At 46.1% G+C, this 24656-nt stretch overlaps 1 protein-coding gene across 3 annotated transcripts in view; it reads left to right on the top strand.

Moving 5' to 3' along the window:
• The window catches only part of ASS1 (argininosuccinate synthase 1), an 80827-nt gene that overhangs the window by 35485 nt on the left and 20686 nt on the right, over window positions 1-24656 (top strand). For 2 of the 3 annotated variants that reach the window (XM_033137636.1, XM_033137638.1), the window contains exons 9-12: window positions 12003-12093; window positions 15464-15548; window positions 16917-16981; window positions 24151-24282. In XM_033137636.1, the coding sequence (XP_032993527.1) occupies window positions 12003-12093; window positions 15464-15548; window positions 16917-16981; window positions 24151-24282 (373 nt within the window). The remainder of the gene's footprint in view (window positions 1-12002; window positions 12094-15463; window positions 15549-16916; window positions 16982-24150; window positions 24283-24656) is intronic. The other variant, XM_033137637.1, reaches the window with a different exon arrangement.

The following is a 24656-nucleotide window of genomic DNA, read 5'->3' as shown; positions in this document are numbered from 1 at the left end:
TCTCATCAGAGTGGCTTGACACTCAAGCCCTCTTCCCAGGGAATTCTAGGAACTGTAGCTCTTGGGAGGAGAGGAATCTCCTAACAACTCTCAGCACCTGTAACAAGCTCCATTTCCCAGGATTCTTTGAGGGAAGCCACCCTAGCATCCCACAGGGCCTTGGACCTGGGCCTCTTCCAGAGATCCTCCTTGCTTGAGCCCATGTGGATATTACTCCTTAAGCGTTCCTACAGGGGGCAGGCCCAGCAGGCACTGTCCACCCACTTCCAAGTGCTGTCCTCCTTGTCTGGGAGCGCTGCGTGTCACTCCGGAGTTCCTGGGCATGGCCCTCGCTGCATCTTAATGGGGCTGGATGGCTTTGTTGCCTGCTGGTCCTAATCACTTCCACTTTATGCTCTGCTGGACTTGCCACGCTCAGGGGAGCTACTTAAACTATCCATCAGCACTAATTAGACAATCAGGCACGGAGGGTTGGCCGGGGATTGGGGGGGGGGAGGTGATGATGGGTGAGAAAGTTGTGTGTGTGTGTGTGTGTTTGGGATAAAGGTTCTTGTGCCATTCCTGGTAACTGGATGATCCCCTGCTTCTTGAAGCTCTCTGCCATAGAGGACTGCTAATGTGCTGCTAGATGTAAAATGAAAGGCTCCTGCAAGCACCAGCTACCCCCCAAAGGGAGGGTGCTGTCATGTCTCTGCATGATTACTTTCCTTCCAATGAAACATCACTTGAAAGAGGTTGAGCGGGCAGTTTAATTTGGTGTAAATCGTGCATAGTATTGTACTTCAAGTGGTTGGGACCCACCATGGAATCTTATGGTGAAGGTTGGGTAAATAATAAGAGATACATCTACTACTACTACTACTACTACTACTACTACTTGTATCCAAGTAAGGTTTGCACCGAGTAGATCTATTGAAATTAATGCACATAAGTTAGTCATGTTTATTAATTTTAATGGATCCACTCTAAATAGGATTAGCATTGAATACAACCCAAAAACAACAACAATTACCGGTAGTAAATTTATTTGTTTATAAAAAAAAACATTTATAGACCACTATTTCATTTTAAAAAATCAAAGCAGCTTACAACAAGAACACATAAAACCATACATTAAAACCATTAAAAACTTAAAAAACAGACATCAGTGAACCATTATGGGAATATGTATTCTTTATTGCCTGCATAGGCTTGAAAAGTTTTCAGCAGGTGTTTAAAAGTTAAAACAGAAGCCACTTGCCTAATAATAGTAAAATGTATACAACTAAGGTTTATTCCAAATAGATCCATTGAAATTAATGGACATAAGTTAGTTACATTTATTAATTTTAGTGGATCTGCTTTGAGTAGGACTTGCATTGAATGCAACTTACTACTACTACTACTACTACTACTACTACTACTACTACTACATATAGCATAATCTTATTGTGTGCCCGTTCTGGATCTCTGTGTTTTGATCATAGCAATGCAGAGAGATGGAGCACAATAATTTGCCCCAAGAGAAGGCTGCCTGTCATATCCCTGCACGAGTCCCTGCTCTGAACTTGCTTGCTTCTTGCCAACCCCTGCTGAGGATAGGCATTTCTGCAGCATCTTGGTGTTGGGTATCATTTCATTCACACACACCCTCCTCCAGCAGAATTAGCCACTCGCAGAGGAGGCTGCCTGTTGAATCTCTGCACAAGTCACCACTCTAGGCTTGTCACCAATTAATTGAAAAGGCAGGTGCAAGTAGGGGACTCAGGTAGTGGGGCTTGGGCATATCTGAGTGCGGAGACATTGAAAACTGAGCCTGTGTGTGTGTGTAAAGTCAGAGGAGTGCCTCTAAATTTTAATAAAGACATACAGAATTCACTTATCCCAGGCATTTGATGAAATCTGTAAAATATTTAAACTTGGTGGTAAGTCACCTCGGCACATCCCCATGTTAGACAACTCACAAATAAATTAAAGATGATGGAATTCCCTCTCTGCAGAGATGCACCGGCCACCCTCATTGTACAGATATGCTGAAAATGTACCTCTGTACTCTGGCCTTAAGCCATTGAGAAGTATATTTTAGGATCCATCCTATTCCTTTGCACAGCAAGTTGTTTTGACTGGGTTTGGATATTGGGTGGTACTTAGCTAGGTTTCTCCCATAGAAATTAATGGACACGACTATGTTGGTCTGCCGCATTCATGTCCTCTTTGTTAGGGTTCCTACCTGTGAGAACCAAATGCTAGACTAGATAGGCCTTTGGCCTAATCCAGTAGCCAGGCTCTTTTGATGCTCTCCCTCCACTGTCAGAAACAGGTTGCCTCTGAATACCTGTTGCTGAGAATCACTTATATCCTGCTTGCGGGATTCCCATTGTGAGAACAGGATGCTGGACTAGCTGGGACATTGACCTGACACAGCAGGCTTTTCTGACAGTCTTGAGTCCATTAATTTTAATAGGTGCACTTTGAGTGAATCTTACGTGAATCCATTGCATTCCCCCCTTTCTCCAGTCCACCCTTGAATCTTGTGCTGAAGAGTGAGGGTAAGAAACCTAATTAACAAATAATCCCCTGTTTTTCCTCCTGTGAAATGGGCATTTTCTGGTGCCCGTAACAATGCCTTAAGTTTCTAACTGCGTCCTTGCCCACCCCCCCAAAAAAAACCCCAAAACCAGTTCCTAGGCTATATATACAGAAATGTCTATATTCAAAACACACTGTCGCTCATGCAACAAGCCCATCTGTACAGAAACCTAATGAAACAAGGTTATGACCCCCTCTAAAGCAAGAGAGATTGGATTCTCCCTCCCCCTTCGCTCCATTTCCCCCTTCCTAACGATATCTTTTACATCAAAGGGGGGGGGAAGCTGCATTTTCATGTATGGGTCTGTTATTTTAACAACACACACACATGTACTCAAAATGCGTAAACGCAGAAGCCCAAATTATACGGGCGGCAGATTCCAATTTTACTCTGGCTGTGCTTTTCAGGAAGGCTTGATCATACTTATTTGGAAAGGAAGGAAGAACCTGTGCTCAGATCATGAAAAACTTTAGTACTCCAGGTTGGTGGCGTGGGTGGGTGGGGGGTTGAGGAAATCACAACGAAGGTGGGTGAGAGAAGGGGGGTCAGGAAAGGGAGAGGTAAAAGCAGTGCTTTTTTCTGGGGGGGGTACGCATACCCCTAAACATTTTGTGAATCTAAGTTGGGCCGAAATTGAGGAGCAGTATTTCAATATGAGTAGGAAAATGAGAGTACCCCTAGACATTTTTTTTAAAGAAAAAAAAAGCACTGGGTAAAAGGCAGAGGAGAATTGAGTGCCTATGTGAAATATTTAAAACTCTTTAGCCAAATGTTTTGAAAGCAAAGTTGGGTCTATAGTTACAATTCCCTAAATCAGGGCCATTAAATAAAACAACTAAATAGATTTTTTAAATAAACAAACAAACAAATGAATGCATCAACATGGCATTATGGGCTTCATTCCATCATTTGGGTACATGCTTTGGCTAATTCTATTCCCCATTAAAAAGAAGAAGGAAAATGCCCCAGTTCAAACAACATAGAGGTTTGCTATAGTATATCAATGCCTCCTTATTTATCCCACACCATAGGAGGGCTGGTCTTGGGATGTCATCTTTAAAGGGATGAAGGGGCAATGGGGAAAGAAAGAAGGGGGGGAGGGAGAGGGAGGGAGGGAGGAGGCTGGGTGATTGTGGGGAGGGTGTGTGTGCATGAAGAATCAGGGAGTGGGGCAAGAAGAGGAAAAAATTGGAAGTAAATGGTCCATGAACTAAAGTGTGATGTACAGCTATCGATGCTGCAAATGGTTTATTCATCCAGGGTTGATATTGTTGTGCCTGGGACTGAATGAACTCTTTTCAGGGTACCCATATGAAGTTAAAGCAAGTAAATTTCTATCTTCCGAGGTATTAGCTGCCTCATTGCTCCTCAATCGGGCCTCACAGAGGCAGAAAATAGCTCAACCATCTGTTTTCAAATCCCTCCGGCTGTCAGGTCTGGGGGGGGGGTCATGTCTGTTGGGGGGGTGATGATGGCGAAAGGGGGTGGAGGAGGAGAAGACGAAGGGACAGGGTGTCTGCATATCAGCATCCTCTACTCTCTCTCCCCCCACCACCAATCTAACTTCTGCTGCAACTCAAAATAGAGAGAGGTTTTCAGGAAAAAAAGTAGCCTGGACACCCGCCGTTCATTTTGGCCCATGGAGATCTAGGGTGGCAGCACCCGCCAGCCCCAGCTGGCTTAGCCAACAGCCATGGGTGGTGGGAAGCATGGTCCAACAAGGGCTGGAAGGCTCACAGTTCCCCCAACATGCTGTACAGTCAGGACACCAGTACATTGGAGGGGAGAAGCTGGGGTTCGTCCATGATGGGATGCTGCCATGGTTGGAGGCAGTCATGTTTCTGAACACCAGTTGCTGGAAGCTACCGGAGGGAGGAGGGCTCTCCTGCTTGGGTCCTGCTTGTGGGCTTTCCATTGGGGTATCTGGTTGGGCACTGTGGGGATGCTGGGCTAAGTGGGTCACTGCCCGATCAAGCAGGGCTCTTCATATGTTCTTATTGTCAGATGTTGTTGGACTCCAGCATGGCCAAGTGGTCAGAGATGCTGGGAACTGGAGTCCTGTCCCCAGACAAAAAATAAAATAAAATAATGGAGCTAGACAATTAGGGATGGAGAAGAAATTGGATTCTTTTCTCCTTTAAAGACTAAGCTATGAATTTTGCAGTGTGTGAACTGCAAACACAGCCATCCTTCAAAATCTGAACTTTTGAATCTGTACTTTCTGAATTTTGCAGTGCAGTTTTCCAACCAACTAATGCTTACAGTTATGTAACACTGTGGGTTCCTGCCCCTGTTCACATTGCTCAGCAACCCCACCTGTCCTCTACCAAATCTCACTCCTTGCCAACACAATGCCCCTCACCTTGGCACCCCTATCCCGTCACAGCTCTGATGAATTTTCAGGAGATGGGTTTTTATTGTTATTGCAAATTGCTGCAGGATTCTAGAGGACTGAATTTAATATGGGAAAAATGAGAAACTGAGAGAACCAGGACTGACTGATCCCTCTCTCCCTCCCTCCCTGATCCCTGAAATATAGGAAAGAGAGAGGCGTGTTTGTCACACATTCCTGTACCTAGGTTGCACATTCTCTGGGGTGGTTATGGAGCAGCGGACGTCAGCATCAGGGCCTTGTTCAGAGTCCAGCCTGGGGGCTCACAAGCCCAGCAGTGACTGGTCTATGAGTGCCCAGGGGCTGGTGAAGCTGTGATCTCCAGAGGACAATATGCCCAGAGGGAAATTCCTAAAATGTGAGCAGGACCCCAGTGTTTTCAGGGGTTGGGCTTCCCAAAATGTCTCCCAGCAATGAATCAAAAGAGAAACAAAGGCAGGATGTGTAGCCGTTACTCCAGCTTCATTCACAGGATATGGCCCACTGTTTTTTGTTAATGGGTCCCCAGAAGCCCAAGGACATCTGTGGCAGATTTTGATCTAACCAAAAGTGGGGCCTGCCACAAAATGTTGCAGCATGCACTTCCCTTTTTGCAGGAGTGCTCCTCTTTAGGGTTCTCGCTAGCCGTTAGCCCCTCCAAGATATTATAAGCTGTTGGTGCTTAAGCAGACATCCTTTTGCCAATTTTATTTCCCAAAATGACATCCCTTGAGAACTGAGCATGCTCAGAATTCAGGGCACATGTTTGATTTGGGGTGCATGTTTGGCTCCACAGATGTTATCTTGGTATACTTTAGATTCCCCCAAAGTTTGCCAATACATCTCCTTTTGTGGACTCCTTTCGCCTCTAATTGTGTTGGCACTTCATCTTAGCATTTGGTGTTGGTGGAAAGAGGCTTTCCATCATGGTGGTAGAAAGAGGTTTTGCTTTTGTTTTCTGTCCTTTAATAGCACTGGAATTTGGAAGTGTGTGTGATGGGCTAGAGGGGCTCCATGGTCCTTTGCAGGCCCCAATCCTCACCAGCAAGCACCAACCAGGCAATGGCTCATGAGGAGACCATATCTGGACACCACCAGGAGGCTCCACCTGTGTTGGAAGGGGCAGGGTGGGGCCCTTCCATTGACCAAGATTATGGTAGGGAAGGGCCCCAGTTGCAGGACCTTAGCTAGAATGAAGGGTGCAGACACCTGGAGGGTATAAAAAGCCCCACAGTAGGGAGAAGGCTGGCGGTGGAAGTTCAGAGACCCTGTTCCTCAGCAAATTTTGGTTTCTGGGCCTGCAATGATGCAGTTGCGATGCAGTTTGGAGGGGGGGGGGAAGCCTCAAACTACAACCTCAAGGCTCTATTACTGCAATGTGCTCTAGGTAGGGCCTCCTGGAGGCCTGGTTTGGAAAGGGCAGATGGTATAGTATGGGGCAGCCAGGCTGCTGGTGGGGGCACCTAGTCAACAACATGGGACACCCTTGTTAGAACAGCTGTACTGGCTGCCCATCAACGACTGAGCCAGGTTCAAGTTGTTAATTTACAAAGCCCTGAACAACTGAGGTCCAGGGTACCTTGGGGATGGCCGGAACCTTTGTATCCCAGAATGATCACTCGTTCTTGCAGGAGCATTGCAGGTAATTTCCTGAGTTGTTGACTTTCATCGGAAAACGAAAAGAAACCGAGCCTCGAGTGTGATGGGCCCAGCCCCTTGGAACTATCTGCCAATAGAGATTCAGCAGGGACCTTCTGTTTTAACTTTTAAAAGCCTGCTGAAAATTTTCTATTCTGCTTGGCCTTTGTAGGCTATTAAGGAAGTTTCCTTCTATGGTGAGTTGATAATCTCTGATTTTTTAAAAAGTGGTTTTTTAATTATTATTTTTAAAAAACATATATAGATATGGTCATTGCAAGCTGCTCTGATTTTTTGATGGTATATATATATATATATATTTATTACTATAAAGAAAGAAATAATTGCTGAGTTCAGCTGCATCCCAGCTACCTGAGAAACCTGGAAAAGATCCTATCTTCCAGCACTGGTAATATATTCCATTGGGAGCTTCATTGACCAAAATGGAGTTGCACCCACTTTTTGTTGGCGAGGGAGTTCAATCTGTAATGTTTAAATAATTTAAGTTGCACATCTCCCCACTGCTCCATTCCCCCCCCTTATGGCTGCCCCCTAGCCTTCTCCTTGGGCACTCCCATCTGCTGATGGTGTCTGCTTGATGGGATAAATGTTCTAGTTGGACCACAGCCAGGGGCTCTTTGTACTAAGTGGAAGCCTTTCCCAGTGACTTGAACAGCTTCTGATCCAGGGGGCTGTGTGTATATGAGGGGTTTCCTTGGAAGACCCTACACACACACACACACACACACACACACACACACGCACACCCTGAATAAGGACATAGGAAGCTACTGTATTACTGAGTCAGTCCATCTAGCTCAGTATTGCCTGTTCTGACTGGCTTTCCAAGTTTTCAGACAGGGAGGCTCTCCCAGCCTTACCTTGAAGAAACCAGGGACTGAATTGGGGACTTTCTGCGTGGAAGGCAAATGCTCTAACTCTGAGCCACAGTACCTTTGGGGAAGAACTATACCTCAGTGGTAGGTCATCAGAGGTGAATCTCTGCTTTCGTGAACAACCAAATTTTCTAGTCCCTAAGGGATACTTGAAAGAGCTTGCGGAGTATCCAGTCCTTCTGCTTCTGAATTAGAGAAGGGCTGGACACTCCGCAATTAAATAGGAAGGCATAGGAAGAGGCCAGCTCACCCAAGAGGCAGGCTGAGCCAGCCGCCTCAGGTGGCAGAAGCCCAAGAGGCAGCATCCCTGCAGGGACCCTGCCCACATCACCGCCTCTGCTGGTGGCAGAGAAGTGGCTCCAGGAACAGCTCTGACCCAGCAAGATCTCAGGAAAACTCACCGGAACCTACTGTCGCAACTCCACTTTGCTGGCACTGCCACACAACCCGTGCAAGGGAGGCACCTTCCCATTTCATCTTCGGTGGTGAAATGGGACATGCCACTCCTGCATAGGAAGTTGCCTTCTCCTGAATCAAACTATTGGGTCTATCTTGTTCAGTGTTGTCTTTCCCCAGTCCTACCTGGAGATGGGAATTTCTGCATGCAACACAAGCTCTCTGCAGTTAAGCTGCGGGCCTTCCCCTAAAAATGAGTTAAGATTCTAGTCCTTATGGTTCCAGAAATGGCCTCCACAGTCACTTACAGACTCGTTGTTAAAACAGTGTTTATAGAAGACAATTTTACTTGGCTATGAGTGATCGCCAAAGAAGAAGAAGAAGATCGTTGCAATAGCTTTTGACAGGCTTGATCTCCAGTGCATCTATCTCTAAACCATTTCAACCAGCGGTGGAAGCCCCCTTTTTTCACAGGGGATTTCTTAACCATGCACCATGCATAAATAAATACTTCCTTTAGCCAGCCCTGAACCTACTACTGCCCTTATTGTAAAAAGAACCCTCAGGATTCATCATTGGAAGCCATGCTGACATTTTAATATTTTTAAAATTTGTTTCATGACATCGTATTGCTGTTAGCAGATTTTTTTAATGGGCAGTATAATTTGTGAGTTTGGAACTGTTCCACCAAAAACTGGGCAAAGTCATGCTGAAGTCAAGTTTTGGTCCACCATCTTGATTCAAAATGACATGTTGACATGTTGACAAAAGCTACCTACTCCTGCCTTCCTGCCGAGTATATCTCAAGAGGCATCCAAATGCATAGAGAAGCAACAGACAGACAGACAGACAGACAGACAGACAGACAGACAGACAGACAGACAGACAAACAAGCAGACACACAGACCACTTTTTAAAATATATAGTACACACATGTTAAAAATGCACCTTTAAATTTGGCAACTGATGCATAAATGTGGTAAACTAAACTTTTAAGATTGGGAGTGAAACCAACATGGACAGATTGGTTCATCGCTAGGCCCCTGGAGATGGAACGCAAGTGGTCTCTCAGTGGACTTGATGCAAACCTGTGCCAGCTGTACAGTTTGTACAGCTAGAGATGTCACCCACTCTTGCTCAAACTGGATTTATCTTTTCAAACCCCTGTAAACATCAAGCCATCCTGCATTCGGGCCTAGATGTTGTGCACAGTTCCCCTCTCAAGCCGTTGGCGTAAGATGACGCCTCAGAGTCAGAGGCTGGCCCAGGAAAGAGCTGGACTCTGAAACTGCAAAGCCAGCAAGTAGACAGAGGAATTTATTTCCACATGCCCAGAGAGATTCCCTTATTCTCTCCCCCCCCCCTTTCTCTTCGGCTCCACCCCCCACTTACTGCATGCCCGCAAATGTGGAAATTCATCAGAAGCCCCCGAGGCATAAACTAATTATGGGAATGTTGCTGCTCTTTTTCCCACCAGCTCGGTTTTAAGAGATAAGACACCCCTGTGCTGTAAAAATCTGGTGAGGGGGGTGGGTGGAAAAATATATATACATAAAGGTTGATGTGTTTTGAAATGGCTTTTTTGCTTTGTTCCTCTATTTCCCCCCTGGGTGTATTAACCTTGGGGACACCGTCAAAATGCACAGTCTCCCAGAGCACCTGCTGGGGTCAAGGCTAGTCATTAGTTTTTCGGTCAGTGCAGAATAAACCCCATTTCTCTCCCTCTCCCTCTCTCTGGAAGTGTACGAGGTTCTGCCTCTATCTTTCCCCTCTCTGCCAAAGTCGCATTCCCCCCACCCTCCACCGTTTTCCCTGCCTGACTTGTTCCTCCATAGCTATTCCACCTCCAGCTGTGGGGGCGTCAAAGGAAAAGATGAGATCAAGTTGAGGGGAAAAAATTGTCTGATTCCCCACAAGGCCCTTTGTTCCCAAACACCTCCGGTGCTCTCATTTTGCAAAGGGTGGCAAAACAATGATAAAAAAAAAATCCCAACCCTTCCTTTGGTTTCTTTCTTTTCTTTCTTTCTTTTTTTGCTGCCTGAGTAGTATTAGGCTTTTAAAAAGAGGTGTGTGTGTGTGTGTGTAAAGGTTTGTGGCTTGCATGCATAGGAGGCTGGGAAGTTGTCGAAGGGAAGTTGTTAAGAGCTCCAAGGAAGCCTCCATGCTCAGGGGAAGTATATCTCTGAATGCCAGGCCATCACACTCTCTCACGATGCTAGAACTCGTGGACATCTGATGAAGCTGAATGTTGGAAGATTGAGGACAGATTACAGGAAGTCCTTCTTCAAGCAGCACATCGTTAAACTATGGAACTCACTCTTGCAGGACGCAGCGATGACCACCAACTTGAGTAGCTTTAGAAGAAGATTGGACGAATTCATGGAGGAGAGGGCTATTAGTGTCTACTAGCCATGGTGACTCTGCTCTGCCTCCATAGCTGGAGGCAGCAGTCCTTCCAAATACCAGTTGCTGAAATCCTGCTTGTGGGTTTCCCACCGGCATCTGGTTGTCCACTACATGGGCCATTGTCTGGATCCAGCAGGTTCTTCCTATGCTTTTATGTTCCTATGTTAAAGCCATTAACAACTCCGATGAAGCCCCCATGATGCCAGACTGCCATGCTCAGAAGGCCTTGTGGTTTATTCATGAGATCCCAGAGGTATTCAGCTGGGCTGCCGTTGGGGGGAGACCGCTGGCTAGACCTTCGTCTGATCCAGCCAAGGCACACGTAGTTTCTTAAAAGGAAGTTCTGGCCAGGCAACTCTACAACACCAGATTGTCCCAACTTGCCCATAGCCACTGATGTAAGGACATAAGAAGAGACCATCTAATCCAACTTCCTCACAGTGGCCAACCAGATGCCCCAGTGGGAAACCCACAAGCAAGCACTTGATTGCACCAGAAACACTCTCCCCACTTGTGATTCCCAGCAATTGGTATTCAGAGGCTTCTGACAATGGAAGAAGAACATGGATTTGTATGATACTCTTTTTGAAGTCATCCTAGTTGGTAGCCATCACCACAGCCTGCAGGGAGTGTTGTAATGTAGGCAGGACCATCTGAGAACACAGGCTGGTCCACAGCAGCATAGTGTGGGGGGGGGCACAGGTGTGGTTGCCCCAGGTGCAAAATTGTTAGAGGTGCAAAATTTCAACACTTAGTGCTGCCTCAATACAGCCGCACGCTTCCGTGGCTGAGTTCCATTGAAAATGGCTTCTCCATGCAAACCAGGAAGTGACCTTTCCAGACAACAGAACACCTTTTTTTTCTTATATCTGCAGTTGATGCAGATGCCATTAGGCAGTTGAATGTGCATGCATACTCTGTCCATTTCCCTTCTCCCCCCTCCTCTATGTGTGGCCACCGGGCACTGGCAACCCATGCTATGCCGCTGGCTATCCAATCAACTTGTCTCTCCATCTTGGCATTCTCCTTCCCAACAGTGGCTGACCAGACGCTATAGAGGCATGGTGACAGTCCCATCATTCACACCTTCTTCCCTCCCAGCATGTAGTATGTCAAAGGTTATATAAACCTTGAAAACTAGAGTTTTTGCTGCTAGGTCTCAGGGCTGGTTTCTAGAAATATATCCTTTCCCCTATCTATTTAACCAATACTTTTAGGGAAAGCTGCTTCTGCTTGTAACCAGTGTCATGTTCCATAAGCCTGCTATTGACAGAACATCGCTGAAAATTCTCAGAAGATATTTTTTCTAAGCTTCCCCCAAATTTTATATGTTCACCCCTTTCCCCCTGAAAATGAGCTGCATTCAGCAGAACATTCCCTGCAGTCCTTGTGTGTGGTTGACAACAAATCATGAGTGGGCATCTGTTGACGATGTCACAGGCACGAGCCAGTAGGTGCCTGCACAGTCACCTCTCCTCCCACCCCTGGTTTGAACTGATCAAAGCCACCCTGAACTGATTTCAGAGCTCACCCTGGGTCAGAAACAAATGTATGCTTGTACTGTGAGTGCCAGGAGGGGTTTTCCAAACCGCATCTTCCATTCCTGTCTTCACGCCCAAATTTCCTGGGCTTAGGTGATTTGCATCCAATGTTGCTAACACTCGTTTCTCTCTCTCTCTCTCTCTCTCTCTCTCTCTCTCTCTCTCTCTCTCTCCTTTTCATACAGAACCAGGCACCCCCTGGCCTTTACACAAGGACAAGAGACCCTGCTACAGCCCCAGACACTCCAGACATCTTAGAGATTGAATTCAAGAAGGGTAAGGACAATCTTTTTGCAATGCTGCATTGTAGCTACATTCGGAAGAGTGAGTACAGTTCGAGTCACAACATCTAAAACAGGGGTCAGCAAACATTTTCAGCAGGGGGCCGGTCCACTGTCCCTCAGACCTTGTGGGGGGCCGGACTATATTTTGGAAAAAAAATATGAACGAATTCCTATGCCCCACAAATAACCCATAGATGCATTTTAAATAAAAGCACACATTCTACTCATGTAAAAACATGCTGATTCCCGGACCATCTGCAGGCCAGATTGAGAAGGCGATTGGGCCGCATCCAGCCCCCGGGCCTTAGTTTGCCTACCCATGAACCCATGATCTAAAATAAAAATGTGTTGTAGGTTTGGAAATGGTGCAGAAAAGGGCACTCTAAATCAGGGGTGCCCAAACTTTTTTCAAAGAGGGCCAGATTTGATGAAGTGAACATGCGCGAGGGCTGCCACGGGGGCCAGATTACATCGACTGGTGCACCGGATTAGGCCCCCGAAACGGACTTTGGACATGCCTGCCTTAAATAGTCAGAGGGCTTGGAGCAAGCTTTGAGATGAGGCTTTTGGTGCTTTTCAGTAGAGTTTGTTAACATATCCATCCAAAGGCCATCAAACAGAGTAATCAGATGACAGGAAACCAAGCTTTACGTAGTTGGGTTGATCTACCGACTAAGAACCTAAGAGCCTGCTGGATCAGGCCAGTGGCCCATCTGGTCCAGCATCTTGTTCTTACAGTGGCCAACCTGATGCCTCTTCTGAGAAAACTCAAAGCAGGACCAGAGCCCAAGAGCACTATCTCTTCCTGTGGTTTCCAACAACTGGATCAGAAGCATTACCTCTTCTGAACATGAAAGCAGAGCAGAGCCTTTGTGGCTACTAGCCATTGATAGCCTTCTCCATGAATTTGTCTCTTAAAACCATCCAAGTTGGTGGCCTTTACTGCCTCCTGTGGGAGTGAATTCCAGAGTTACTATGTGCTGCATGAAAAGCCCTTTCCTTTTATCTGCCCTGAATCTTCCAACATTCAGCTTCATTGGATATCCACAACTTCTAGTGTTATGAGGGAGAAAAAAGCTTTTCTGTATCCATTTTCTGCACATAATTTTATCATTGCCTATCATGCTGCCTTTTTTCTAGACTGTGTGTGTGTGTGTGTGTGTGTGTGGAAAGGTTGGAGTTTTGGGGATATATATCCCAAAAACTCCAACCTTTCCTCATAGGAGAATCGCTTCAGCCCCTTGATAATTTTCGTTGCCTTTTTCCGAACCTTTTCCAATTCTACAATATCCTTTCTGAGGTGAGGTGACCAGAACTGTACACAGTATTTCAAACACTATCACACCATAGATTTATTTATTTTTTTTAAAGGCATTATATCCACAATTTAATTTTCAATTCCTTTCCTAATGATCCCTAGCATGAAATTCCCCCTTTCCACAGTCACTGTGCACTGGGCCAACATTTTCATAGAATGATCCACTACGACCCCAAGGTACAATATAGTTAATAGCCTGATCAAAAGCACAAATAAATTAACCGGTCGGGAAAGCGAGGGCCCATCAAAGGATGCTCCCTCCATCACCATGTGTGTCGTTCCCCCCCCCCCCCAGCATCCCTACTGGACGACACAGAGTGATGCGGTGAGGTTTAATAACTCACTCTGTGTTTTGAGAGAAAGACGTGCTCTGGCACCCACAGAAACCCACACGCACCCACATGCTACCCTCCTTTCGCCTGCAAACACATCCTTGTTTTACCCCCTAGTTAATTTATTTGAAGTTCTAATCTAATTATTAACTATTTTAAAAGGGATAAGCAGCTTTCCTGGACAATGCCTGCACTCCTCCAGGCGGGCCACGTCCGATCGCTGTCCGAAAAGGCTACAATAGACCGAGAAAGACGATGGCGAGGAGGTGCTGACGGCTGTGCTGGCCAGAAAGAGATTTAGGGTTCATTATCGCCGGGGCTTACATTTAATAGTCATTTACAGCCGAATTCATAAACCTCCAGTCTCCTAGCCCACTTTTTTTTCTCCTGTGAATGTGTGTGTTAGGCGCAGGGGGGACAAAAAATAAAATAAAATATATAAATGGGTTTAGAATGGAGACGCTGACAGGCAGCCTTCACCACACAGCGGGTCTTTTGTAATAAAGACTAGAAAGGAAGCTATTGAATCCTGATTAGTGACTGATAAAGCTCTATATGGTAATGAGGAGGGCAGATGGAAGAGAGATTAGCCTCTGAACAGGCTCACCGGCCTCCCCCCCACTGCCCAGTTTCCCCCTATTTTTCTTTTATGGGTCTCCCACCCTTTTCTCCACCTCCCCACACATCTCCCCTGTGTCCTGCTTCCGTATACATTTATTGCTCATTTCATACTGTGGGGGGGGGGGGAGAAGAAAAGAGCATTTTTTTTTCTCTTTCAGTCTCCACTTTGGGCTCCCCCACCCCTCCAAGGCTCTTCATGTCTTTCCCTCATGCTCTTAAAAAGAGCAGAAAATAATATTTCTTTCTGTTTTGGTTGCCACACCTCCAGGCTTCCCACTCTCGGGGTTCCCGCCACTTCCCCTCAGTGTCACCATCTTAAAAATAAAATGAAAGTAAGTGTAGTCTTGAATTCCCTGAGAATCGTCTCGGGCTTTGGCCACAAACAGTCCCGAGTCAGGCTCCCTATTCACTCCTGTCAGGTGGCTAACTGGGGACATGTGTGGCGTTTGTCCGCCAAATGGATGTTAACAGGGGCTGTGCGCTGTGTTTTCACTTGCGCCTCAGTTTTCCCGTCCTTTATCCTCCTCCTCCTTTTTTAATTGTGGGGTGGGGGCGTAGAGTTTGTCCGCCGGGGCCGAGCCTCAGTGGCTGGTGGAACAGAAGGTGCGACGGGCTGAGACAATGAGGGAGCGTGAAATTTAATTAGTCGAGGCCTTACCCGCAATTTCAAGCTCCTCAAAAAAAGAGGTGGGGGGGGGATAGACGGGCGGGTGGGAAGGGGCAGTTGTATGTGGGAGGGGGGAAACTTTTATTGCCTTAAAAAAAAAACCACCTCTTTTCTCTCAGGGCTTTTTTTCGGCCTCGTATTGTGTGAGGGTTCACCCGACCCCGCTTTTTAAAGGGGGGAAAAAACACCAGAGCCTTCTGAGCGGAGCAGCTTAGCCATGCCTTTTTAAGAAGTTATTTAGAGTTCATATCTGTCACATCTATTTAACACGTCCAGGGTGATGTTTTAAAGAGGCGCTCTTGACATTAATAAGGGGATTTCAAAGTCCAGTTTCCCTGTTACCCTCCCTGCCCGTCTGTTTCCTGTGCCGACTTTCTCTCCCCCACCCCATCCATCTCCATGTCCCTTTTCTCTTGCCTGACAGGTGTCCCTATCAAGGTCACCAATGTTGAATACGGCACTGCCCACCATTCGTCCCTCGAGCTCTTCGTTTACCTGAATGAAATTGCGTAAGTTTCCCCGTCTGTGTTGGCCCCATGGAAGGATGAAGGGAGAGAGAAATTCATTTTGGTTCATGTTTAACATCAGACCTACCATAACTTGCGCTTTCTGGAACAATACATGAACTGCAAATGCAGCCATCCTCTGAAATTTGCCCTTCTCCGAATTTTGCACTGTGGTTCTCCAGCCAATTAATGTGCCCTAAAATGCATCAAATAGGATAAAGTGTGTGTAAGAAAAGGAACGTATTTACGGAACATAGCATACAAAAATGCATTACGGTATATTACCTGGATTAAAATGTCAAAACGCAATATTTAAAACAGTTTAAAACAACTTACAATCACAAAAATAAGGTGGGTCCAATATACCTAATATATACCTCATATAAGGCAGTGTTCCTGTGAGAAAGAGGGAGAGGAAATATACATGTCCCTCCTTGTCTTGTTTATTACCTGCCCTTCACCTGCCCTAAAGACCTAGGGTGGGTTACAGCCATTTAAAGCACATGCAAGTTCAAAACAACTTGCAATCTTAGAAATACAGTGGGCCCTAAAAAATATACACCCCAGGTGTCAAAGGCTAGGATAAAGAGGTGTGTATTTAGCATCCACTGGAAGCTGTATAGTGAAAGTGCCCGACACATCTCTGTGGGGAGGGAGCTCCACAACTAAGGGGCTGCCACAGAGAAGGACCTCTCCTGGGTGTCTGAGGGTGGTGGAACAACCAAGAGGTCCCCCTCTGCCAGTCTTAGTACCTGGGATGGTATGTAGGGAAGGAGGTGACCATTCAGGTACTTGGGGCCTGAGTTATTTAGGGCTTTAAACACTAATGTAAACACTTTGAATTGGGTCTGGAAACAAACTGGCAACCAGTGCAGCTGATTTAAAATGGGGGGGGGGTATGTGAGTTCTAAATGTAACTCCATCCACTGAACCTTGCACCAGCTGAAGTGTTGGAGTCATCTTCCAGGGCAGCCCCACACAGAGCGCATTGCAGTAATCCAATTTGGAAGTTTCCAGAGCATGGAGTAAAGTGGCTAAGTCATCTGTCCAAAAGGGGTCCAAATCCTTGCACCCAGCCATCCTGAGAGAGACCTTTGCCCTTTCCCATCATCCTTTGCTTCTAGTGCTTTGCACTGCCTTGCCTGCAGGTTTAGAAAAACATGGAACCATGGAATTTTTTAGAGCTGGAAGGGACCCAAAGGGTCATCTATTCCAACCACCTGCAATGCAGGAATCTCAAATAGGATCATACATAGCAGCTGGCCATCCAACCTCTTCTTATAAACCTCCAAGGAAAGAGAGTCCAGCATGTATTGTGGGAGTCTGTTCCATGCCTATGAGCATTGACTCTCGCCTCCTTCCTCTCCACAGTGCCAAGCATGGTGTTGGGCGCATTGACATCGTGGAGAACCGGTTCATCGGAATGAAGTCTCGAGGTAAGCATTGTTCTTTCTGGACTTGCAAAGCTGCAGCTAAACCCAGACCTGGCACACAAGCCCCAACTAATTTGAGCTCCCTATATTGGATGGGAAGGGGGCTCCCTACTATGTTGACTTGCCTGGGTGTCAGGATCATCTGTGGAGGCCCTGCTGGTGGTACCACTGCACTTTGAGGCCCACAGATTGTGGTGCATGGGAGTGCCTTATTGGTGGTAGGCCCAAGGAGTGCCCACTCTTTGGAGGTGGGCCTAGTAACATTGTTGTACTCCTTATTGATTAGTTATGCACCTCTTTGAGATGCACCTCTTTGCCTACATTTTTGGAAGTGGTTGTTTAAATCTGGTTGGAGATCTGGCCCTTTGGGACCAAAAGGTTCCCTGCTCCTTGCCTAATTATTGGGCTGGTGTTGGCTTTAATCCAGTAACACACAAGTTGTACTTCTGTTTCCTCCTTTCCTGAACCTTGGAAAGGACCATAACTTAGTGACAGAGCATCTGTCTTGCATGCAGAACGTCTGAAGTTCAACCCAGCATCTCCAGGTAGGATTGAGAGAGATCTCCTGCCTGAAACCCTGGTGAGCTGCTGCCAGTCAGTGTAGACAATACTGAGCTAGATGGTCTGACAGTATAAGGCAGCTTCCTGTGTTTCCCCCAGATAAGGGACAATGTCTAAACCTTCTTTTCTGAGGTCCCTCAAAACTTGGAGCAGTCTGTTCCAATCATTGCTCCTAATAGGTTGGAAACAGTATGGTGTAGTGGTTTGCGTTTTGGACTAGGACCTGTGATACCAGAGTTCAAATCTCCCACTTTTCATTGAAGCTCAGCCTAACCTACCCCACTGGGTTGCTATGGGGATTAATTGAGGACAACGACCTGGGAGTCCAAGGTTCAAATCCCTGTTTGGCCATGTAGCCAGTCACTGCCTCTCAGCTTATAGCTTACCTCACAGGGCTGTTGTGGAGATTAATTAAGGAGGGGAAGAACCACATCTGCCGCTTTGACCTCTGAGGAGAAAAAAGGTGTTCTATAAATGCATTAAATAAATTTAATAAAAGTAATAAATAAATTGATAGCCTAGATAGCTCACTTGGTTAGAGCGTGGTGGTGATAATGCCAAGGTTGCATGTTCAATCCCTATATAGGACAGCTGCATATTCCTGCATTGCAGGGGGTTGGGCTAGATGATCATCAGGGTCCCTTCTATCTCTATGATTCTAAAGAGTTGAAGGTGGGGTGGTGGTTGAAGGTATCATTGACCATGGTGTGAACGCTCACCCCAATATCAACAATGGCGAATAAGCTTTGTGAGGGGCAGATGTTGAGTCATGCTTGCAACTCAGGAAGTGCCATTCTTGCAGATCCTTCAGCTCCCTTGAAACGATTTCTCCCTTTCTCCTTCCAAACTCCCCTCAGATCTCTAGGAGTAGCTGCAGGAATAGTGAATGGCATGTCTCTTTTATGTGGGTGCCCCCTAGAGGTGAAGGTTTTCAGAGGAGAATGTTTCAGAATGAAAACTACTGCTTTTGGCAGTAGGGACACGTGTGTATGTGTATGTGCGTGCTTGAGGAGTAGTCTGATATTCTCTTCTTCATAAAAAAAATCTTTTAAAAGATGTTATTCAAACCTGTTGCTATTTTGACACTGCTTTTTTTGGACCCATCTGCATTGTGTACTTAAAACACTGTTGTACCACTTTAAACAGCCATGTTGTTTAGTCGTTTAGTCGTGTCCGACTCTTCGTGACCCCATGGACAAGAGCACGCCAGGCACTCCTGTCTTCCACTGCCTCCCGCAGTTTGGTCAGACTCATGTTAGTAGCTTCGAGAACACTGTCCAACCATCTCGTCCCCTGTTGTCCCCTTCTCCTTGTGCCCTTAATCTTTCCCAACATCAGGGTATTTTCCAGGGAATCTTCTCTTCTCATGAGGTGGCCAAAGTATTGGAGCCTCAGCTTCACCTTCTATTTAAACAGCCATGGCTCCCCCCCAAAATTCTGGGAACTGTACTTTGTTTAGGGTGCTTGGAATTGTTAGGAGACAGTCTATTCTCCTTTTGGAACTACAATTCCCAGAGTTCTTTGGGAAGATTGATTGATTGTTAAGCCAGCCTAGGAGCCAGAGCATAGCCATCATGGCTAGTAGCCATTGATAGCCCTCTTCTCCATTAATTTGTCCAATCCTCTTTTAAAACTATCCAAGCTGGTGGCCATCACTGCCTCCTGCAGGAGCAAGTTCCAAAGTTTAACTCTTTGTGAATCTTCCAACATTCAGCTTCATTGGATGCCCATGAAGTTCTAGGGTCATGAGAGGAGGGGGGACGGGACACCTTTCTCTGTCTGCTTTCTCTGTGCCATGCACAATTTTATTAACTTCTATCATGTCACCTCTTTCTCCAAACTAAACAGTCCTAAATGCTGCAAACTTTCTTTATAGGGGAGTTGTTCCTCCAGATCTCTGCCACCCCAACTCTTTTTTCTCAGTTGGTATGGATTTTCTCATACCAAGAATACTTCGAAAAGGATAGAGTAAAAGAAAACATGGACTGAGGAAGCGAAAAGTGTGGGAAGGCAGTGATTTGGAGGAGAGCCTCATATGGACCACAGAGACTTAATGGAGGCCCAGGAAGCTAATTGTCCACATTAAACGACAGAAACGTTTCAGCTCTTAGGAACTCTTGACATGAGTGCTAGGGGTTGCCAGAACCTCAGTTGCCCCTAAATCTTGCAGGATTTGTGACTTTTGCTTTGGTATAAAAATATGTGGTGTTTAGCATTAGCTGGAAAAACAACAAATAATAAATTACATGTAACAAAATGCTTGGAGGTCCCAGAAAATTTTTAGGCTCTTTTGTGGGATTTTATCTCATATGGGGATGAGAAGAAGAAGAAGAAGAAGAAGAAGAAGAAGAAGAAGAAGAAGAAGAGTTTGGATTTGATATCCCGCCTTATCACTACCCAAAGGAGTCTCAAAGCTGCTAACATTCTCCTTTCCCTTCCTGCCCCACAACAAACACTCTGTGAGGTGAGTGGGGCTGAGAGACTTCAAAGATGTGTGACTAGCCCAAGGTCACCCAGCAGCTGCATGTGGAGGAGCGGAGACGCGAACCCGGTTCCCCAGATTACGAGTCTACACTCTTAACCACTACACCACACTAGCTCCTATACCACAGGACTTTGTCTCCTCAGTACAATGTTAAATTTGGCTTACCTGATGGTCTTAAGTACTTTGGCAAGCTAAGTCTCTCCCAGATATACTATGCTGCCTTTTTGTAATTCTATTTATTTCTATTTTATTGATTTGTTTATGTCCATAAGTTACTGTTTTTTTAATGGCAGTCTGGGTGAGGTCACTGTCGTACTATGGAACTCGTTCCCATAGGAGACTAAGATGACCTCCAACTTGGATAGCTTTAAAAGAGGATTAGGCAAACACATGATGGGAGGAGAAAACGACCAATGGCAGGGGGTTGGACTGGATGGCCCTTGTGGTCTCTTCCAACTCTATGATTCTATGATTCCACCAGCAGTCAGATGTAGCAATGGATCTGAATACCAGTTGCTGGAAAGCAATGGAAGAGTGAATACTCTTGTTCTTGAATCCTGCTTGTGGGTTTCCCTTGAGAGTCTGTTGTTGGACACTGGACTGGATGGATTCCCATTGGCATGATTTCATGTATGGAAGGGGAGAGGTTTTCCTCTCCTTTCATGCTTCTGAGTGCGCTGGAGTTAGTGCCTCTGGTTACAGAGTGTCACAGGTGGATTGCTGTCAAGGCAGCCGAAACAGCTTTGCTGGAGGTAAACAGACAGTCGAGGTTACAAATTAGAAATTTTTAAGTAGCGGCAGCTGTCTTTTATACCCCCCTCCTCCCATCACCCCCCCCAATCCTCGTCCACTTTCACGGCAGCAATTATGGCGTGATTGAAATGCCGTGAGCCACGTGTCGCTGACACCTCTGTCTTTTTCCTGTAAACATGGAGAGATGAAAATAGACACTTGGAGCGGCGGTGAGTGTCACTTTGAAGGTGGCTCTTGTCTCCTGTGCGGCGACGCAGGACGGGCGCCTGTCATTTTCCTCTCCCCCACGCACGGTGGATCGTACTTCGACTGTCAAAAAGAAAAAGAAAAACCAGCTTCCAGGCCTACAGTCTTTGTGGCTTCGGGTTCCTGTCACAAATCAAACAAAAACAAGAGAGAGAGAGAACTGGGGAGGCAGACAGAAGAAAATAATCCATTTCTAACACTCCCTTTTTTCTTTCAGAGAAATGTGTGGGGCAATATGGAGGGGGAGGGCTGCCCAGGGAGGAGGAACTAGTGGATGAAAGCTTATAGAAAACCAAGCTTTTTATCTGTCCAAATTAACTTTAACATCTTATGAGGAAAGGAGAAGACAGATTAATTGGAGTGGATTAGGGTTACTGCGCAGATTTGGTGATATGAAGCTACCCTTGTCTTGCCACAGTTATCTTATTTTTGTTTCTATGTTGTTGTTTCTTAAAAAGCCCTCTGTGGTTTAGAAGAACATTTTTATTATGCTGCACACTCAAGGGATTAAGGAACAAGGATGCTCTCTCTCTCTCTCTCTCTCTCTCTCTCTCTCTCTCTCTCTCTCTCTCTCTCTCTCCATCCCCTCCACCACATTCCTCTCTTCCTTCGCATTGCACCAGTGCAACTGTCTGCCATGTATCCTTAGCCCTGTCACTTAACCACTGCCAACCATTGCAAGCTCACTTGGAATTGCAAAAGCTGGAAACCTTCTAGTGGGATTCCTTCGACAGTGTGTGTCCACCTACTTTCCACCCACCATTCTTTCCCATGGAGCTCCTCTTTAAGGGGTTTCCACACTGCCCTCTCCATCCTCCCAGGATTAATATAATCTTGGGACCCTGGCCAGTGCCATCATTGGATCAGACCAGTTCCTCCTAGCTCTGTGAGACAGGGAATTGGGATGTTTTTCAGCCTCTGGACCACATTCCCTTCTGGGCAACCTTTTGAGGGGTGCAGGCCATTGGTGGGTAGAACCAGAGGCCTGAGTGGGTGAACCAATGGATGTAAATTTTGGCTTTGTACAGTAGGCTAGTTTCTAGACATGCTAACTCACCCTTTCCCTATGTTCCGTCAAGCCAAGCAAGAGGTGGGGTCAGAGTTCAGGGACACATTTCCATCCATCCAGGCAAATAACACTTGGAGGTGTGAAGCAGGGCCACTGAAGGGTGTGGCCTGTGGACACTTCCAAGGGCCAGATAGAAACTCATGGAGGGCCACAATTGGCTCCTAGGCCTGAGGTTCCTCAGCCCTGCTGTAGAAACTGTCTTAGCTTCTCGGGCTGTGAAGATCTGTGAGCCAGAGTCTACAAACATCAAGACTTGGTAGGTCCAGCTGGTTCCCCATCAAACCACCTGTGAGACATGAAAAGTCTTTGATCTCCTGTCCATGGCATGATTTTCTTTTTCTTCTCTTTCTCTGTACATCAAAACAAAATAAAAACTAAAAACATTCCTTCCAGTAGCACCTTAGAGACCAACTAAGTTAGTTCTTGGTATGAGCTTTCGTGTGCATGCACACTTCTTCAGAATCTGTATCAAGTGAGACACATCAAGGTGTCAGGCTCCCCCCAGTCTTTCTGGGTTGGCAAGATTATAGCCCAGTGGCTGAGCATCTGCCTTACATGCAGAAGGTCCCAGGTTCAATCCCCAGCATCTCCAGGTAGGGCTGGGATAGACTCCTACCCAAAATCCTAGAGAGCCACTGCCAGTCAGTGAGGAAAGTACTGAGTTAGATAGGAACTCTTCTGCTAGATGTGGGTGAAAGTGAACCAGTAGAAGAGCTGGGAGAGAAATATGATTCAATTGACATCTAAAAGCAAAACTACCTAATTCACACTTTCTGAAACAAAATGCAAACTGAAATGCAGCCCTCCTTCAATATTTGTCCATTAGGTACAGATAAAGGTGACCAAAATGACCAAGGGGATGAGGCAACTCCTTTATGAGGAAAGAAAGGTTGCAGTATTTGGAACTTTTTTGCTTTAGACAAAAGGCAAGTGAGAGATGACAGGATAGATGTTTATAAAATGATGCAGGGCATGGAGAAAGTGAGCAAAAAAAAAAAAAAGTTTTTACCCACTTCTCATAACGCTAGAACTTGTAGAGATCCCATGGAGCTATAAAGGTGAAAGATTTGTACGGTCTGAAGAGAAACCAGAGTAGCCCATGAAGCTGAATGTTGGAAGATTCAGAACAGATAAAAGAAAGTCCATCTTCATGCAGCTCATAATTAAACTATGGAACTTGCTCCATAGAATGCCTTTCTCAAGGCTGTTATTTATGCACACTTTTGCCACTTGTAATTTTTTTTTGCAAGCAACTCCCCCTTCCCCACGCAATGCATTTCCATGTGTTATTTCCACACATTTATTCTATTTCATTCTGGTCATGGAAGCTGCTTTGCATGGGTGGATTTCAAAGGAAAGCTGTGTTTTATGCATCATCTTGCTACAAACAGAACACAAGGTAAACCGCATGTTAAAATGTGGACTCCGAATGGACATTCTCTCATATCCCCTAAACTGAGTTAAGCTTGGCGATGAGGAACGGATTGTGGCGGGGACAGTCTGGGTTGGCAGCCCCCAAGTGAAGGTAGATTAAAACTACCGCCCGCCCCCCACCTTCTCAGGTACCCTCCATTTTTTGTCACAGCTGAGACGGGAGAGGGGCTTTCACTTCTTCTTCAGTGGAACCATGTTGTGGGGCGGGGGGAGCGAGGGGGAAGGTTTTCTTCCAAACCCCCACGACTTTGCCCCGCGTGGCTTGTTTAATTACAGGTTTTCAGGCACAGACCGGTGGGCTTGCTTCAGTGGGGGGAGTCGCCTCCAAAACCCTGTCATTTAGCCTCGTTGGAGTGCCTCTTCAAAGAAGGGAATCTAGAAATTTTCTCCGCAAGGTGCGGAGTGGACTGTCTCGGCCCCAGCATGACTATAATGACACATGCATTTTACGGCAAGCTGAGAGTGAATGGAGCCAGGACTGCGGCTCCTTCTGTCAGCCAAATCATTATTTTTTGTCATTTCCTGACAGTTTGGGTCTCATTCATTCCTCTCCCCCTCCCCCCCTCTTCTCTTCTCCCCCCATCTTCTTTCTTTCTTTCTCCCCCTGCCTCGTGAAATGGCTAGGTATCTACGAGACCCCGGCGGGGACCATCCTGTACCACGCTCATTTAGACATAGAGGCCTTCACCATGGACCGGGAAGTGAGGAGAATCAAGCAAGCGTTGGCTTTGAAATTCGCTGAAATGGTGTACAACGGTATGTAGCACCAAACAAACAAACAAAACATCATTTTCCTTCCAAGAGTGCCTCTCTCTATGGTTCTCATTTATGCTTTGGTATAAAGCAACAGAGGAAGTCTGCATCTTAGATGTCGCTCCCTACCATCGCTTATTCCTTGTATTTCAGGGGTGGCTCAGTTGCCCAGATAAATTTAACATAGTTCTCTCCTCGCCACACACACACACACACACACAGAGAGAGAGAGAGAGAGAGAGAGAGAGAGTTTAAGGTATAAGCAACTGTCAGTCCACACTTTCATGTTACATCTTTCTTTCCTGATTTCATATGAAATAAGGAAATTGCAGGCCCATAATGTTTGTTCCATTAACTAGTTAGGTTTTCTTTTGGGG

Source organism: Lacerta agilis, chromosome Z (assembly GCF_009819535.1).
Source record: "Lacerta agilis isolate rLacAgi1 chromosome Z, rLacAgi1.pri, whole genome shotgun sequence".
NCBI lineage: Eukaryota > Metazoa > Chordata > Lepidosauria > Squamata > Lacertidae > Lacerta > Lacerta agilis.
The sequence above is the reverse complement of the archived record's forward strand: the minus strand, read 5'-3'. Positions and strand labels throughout refer to the sequence as shown.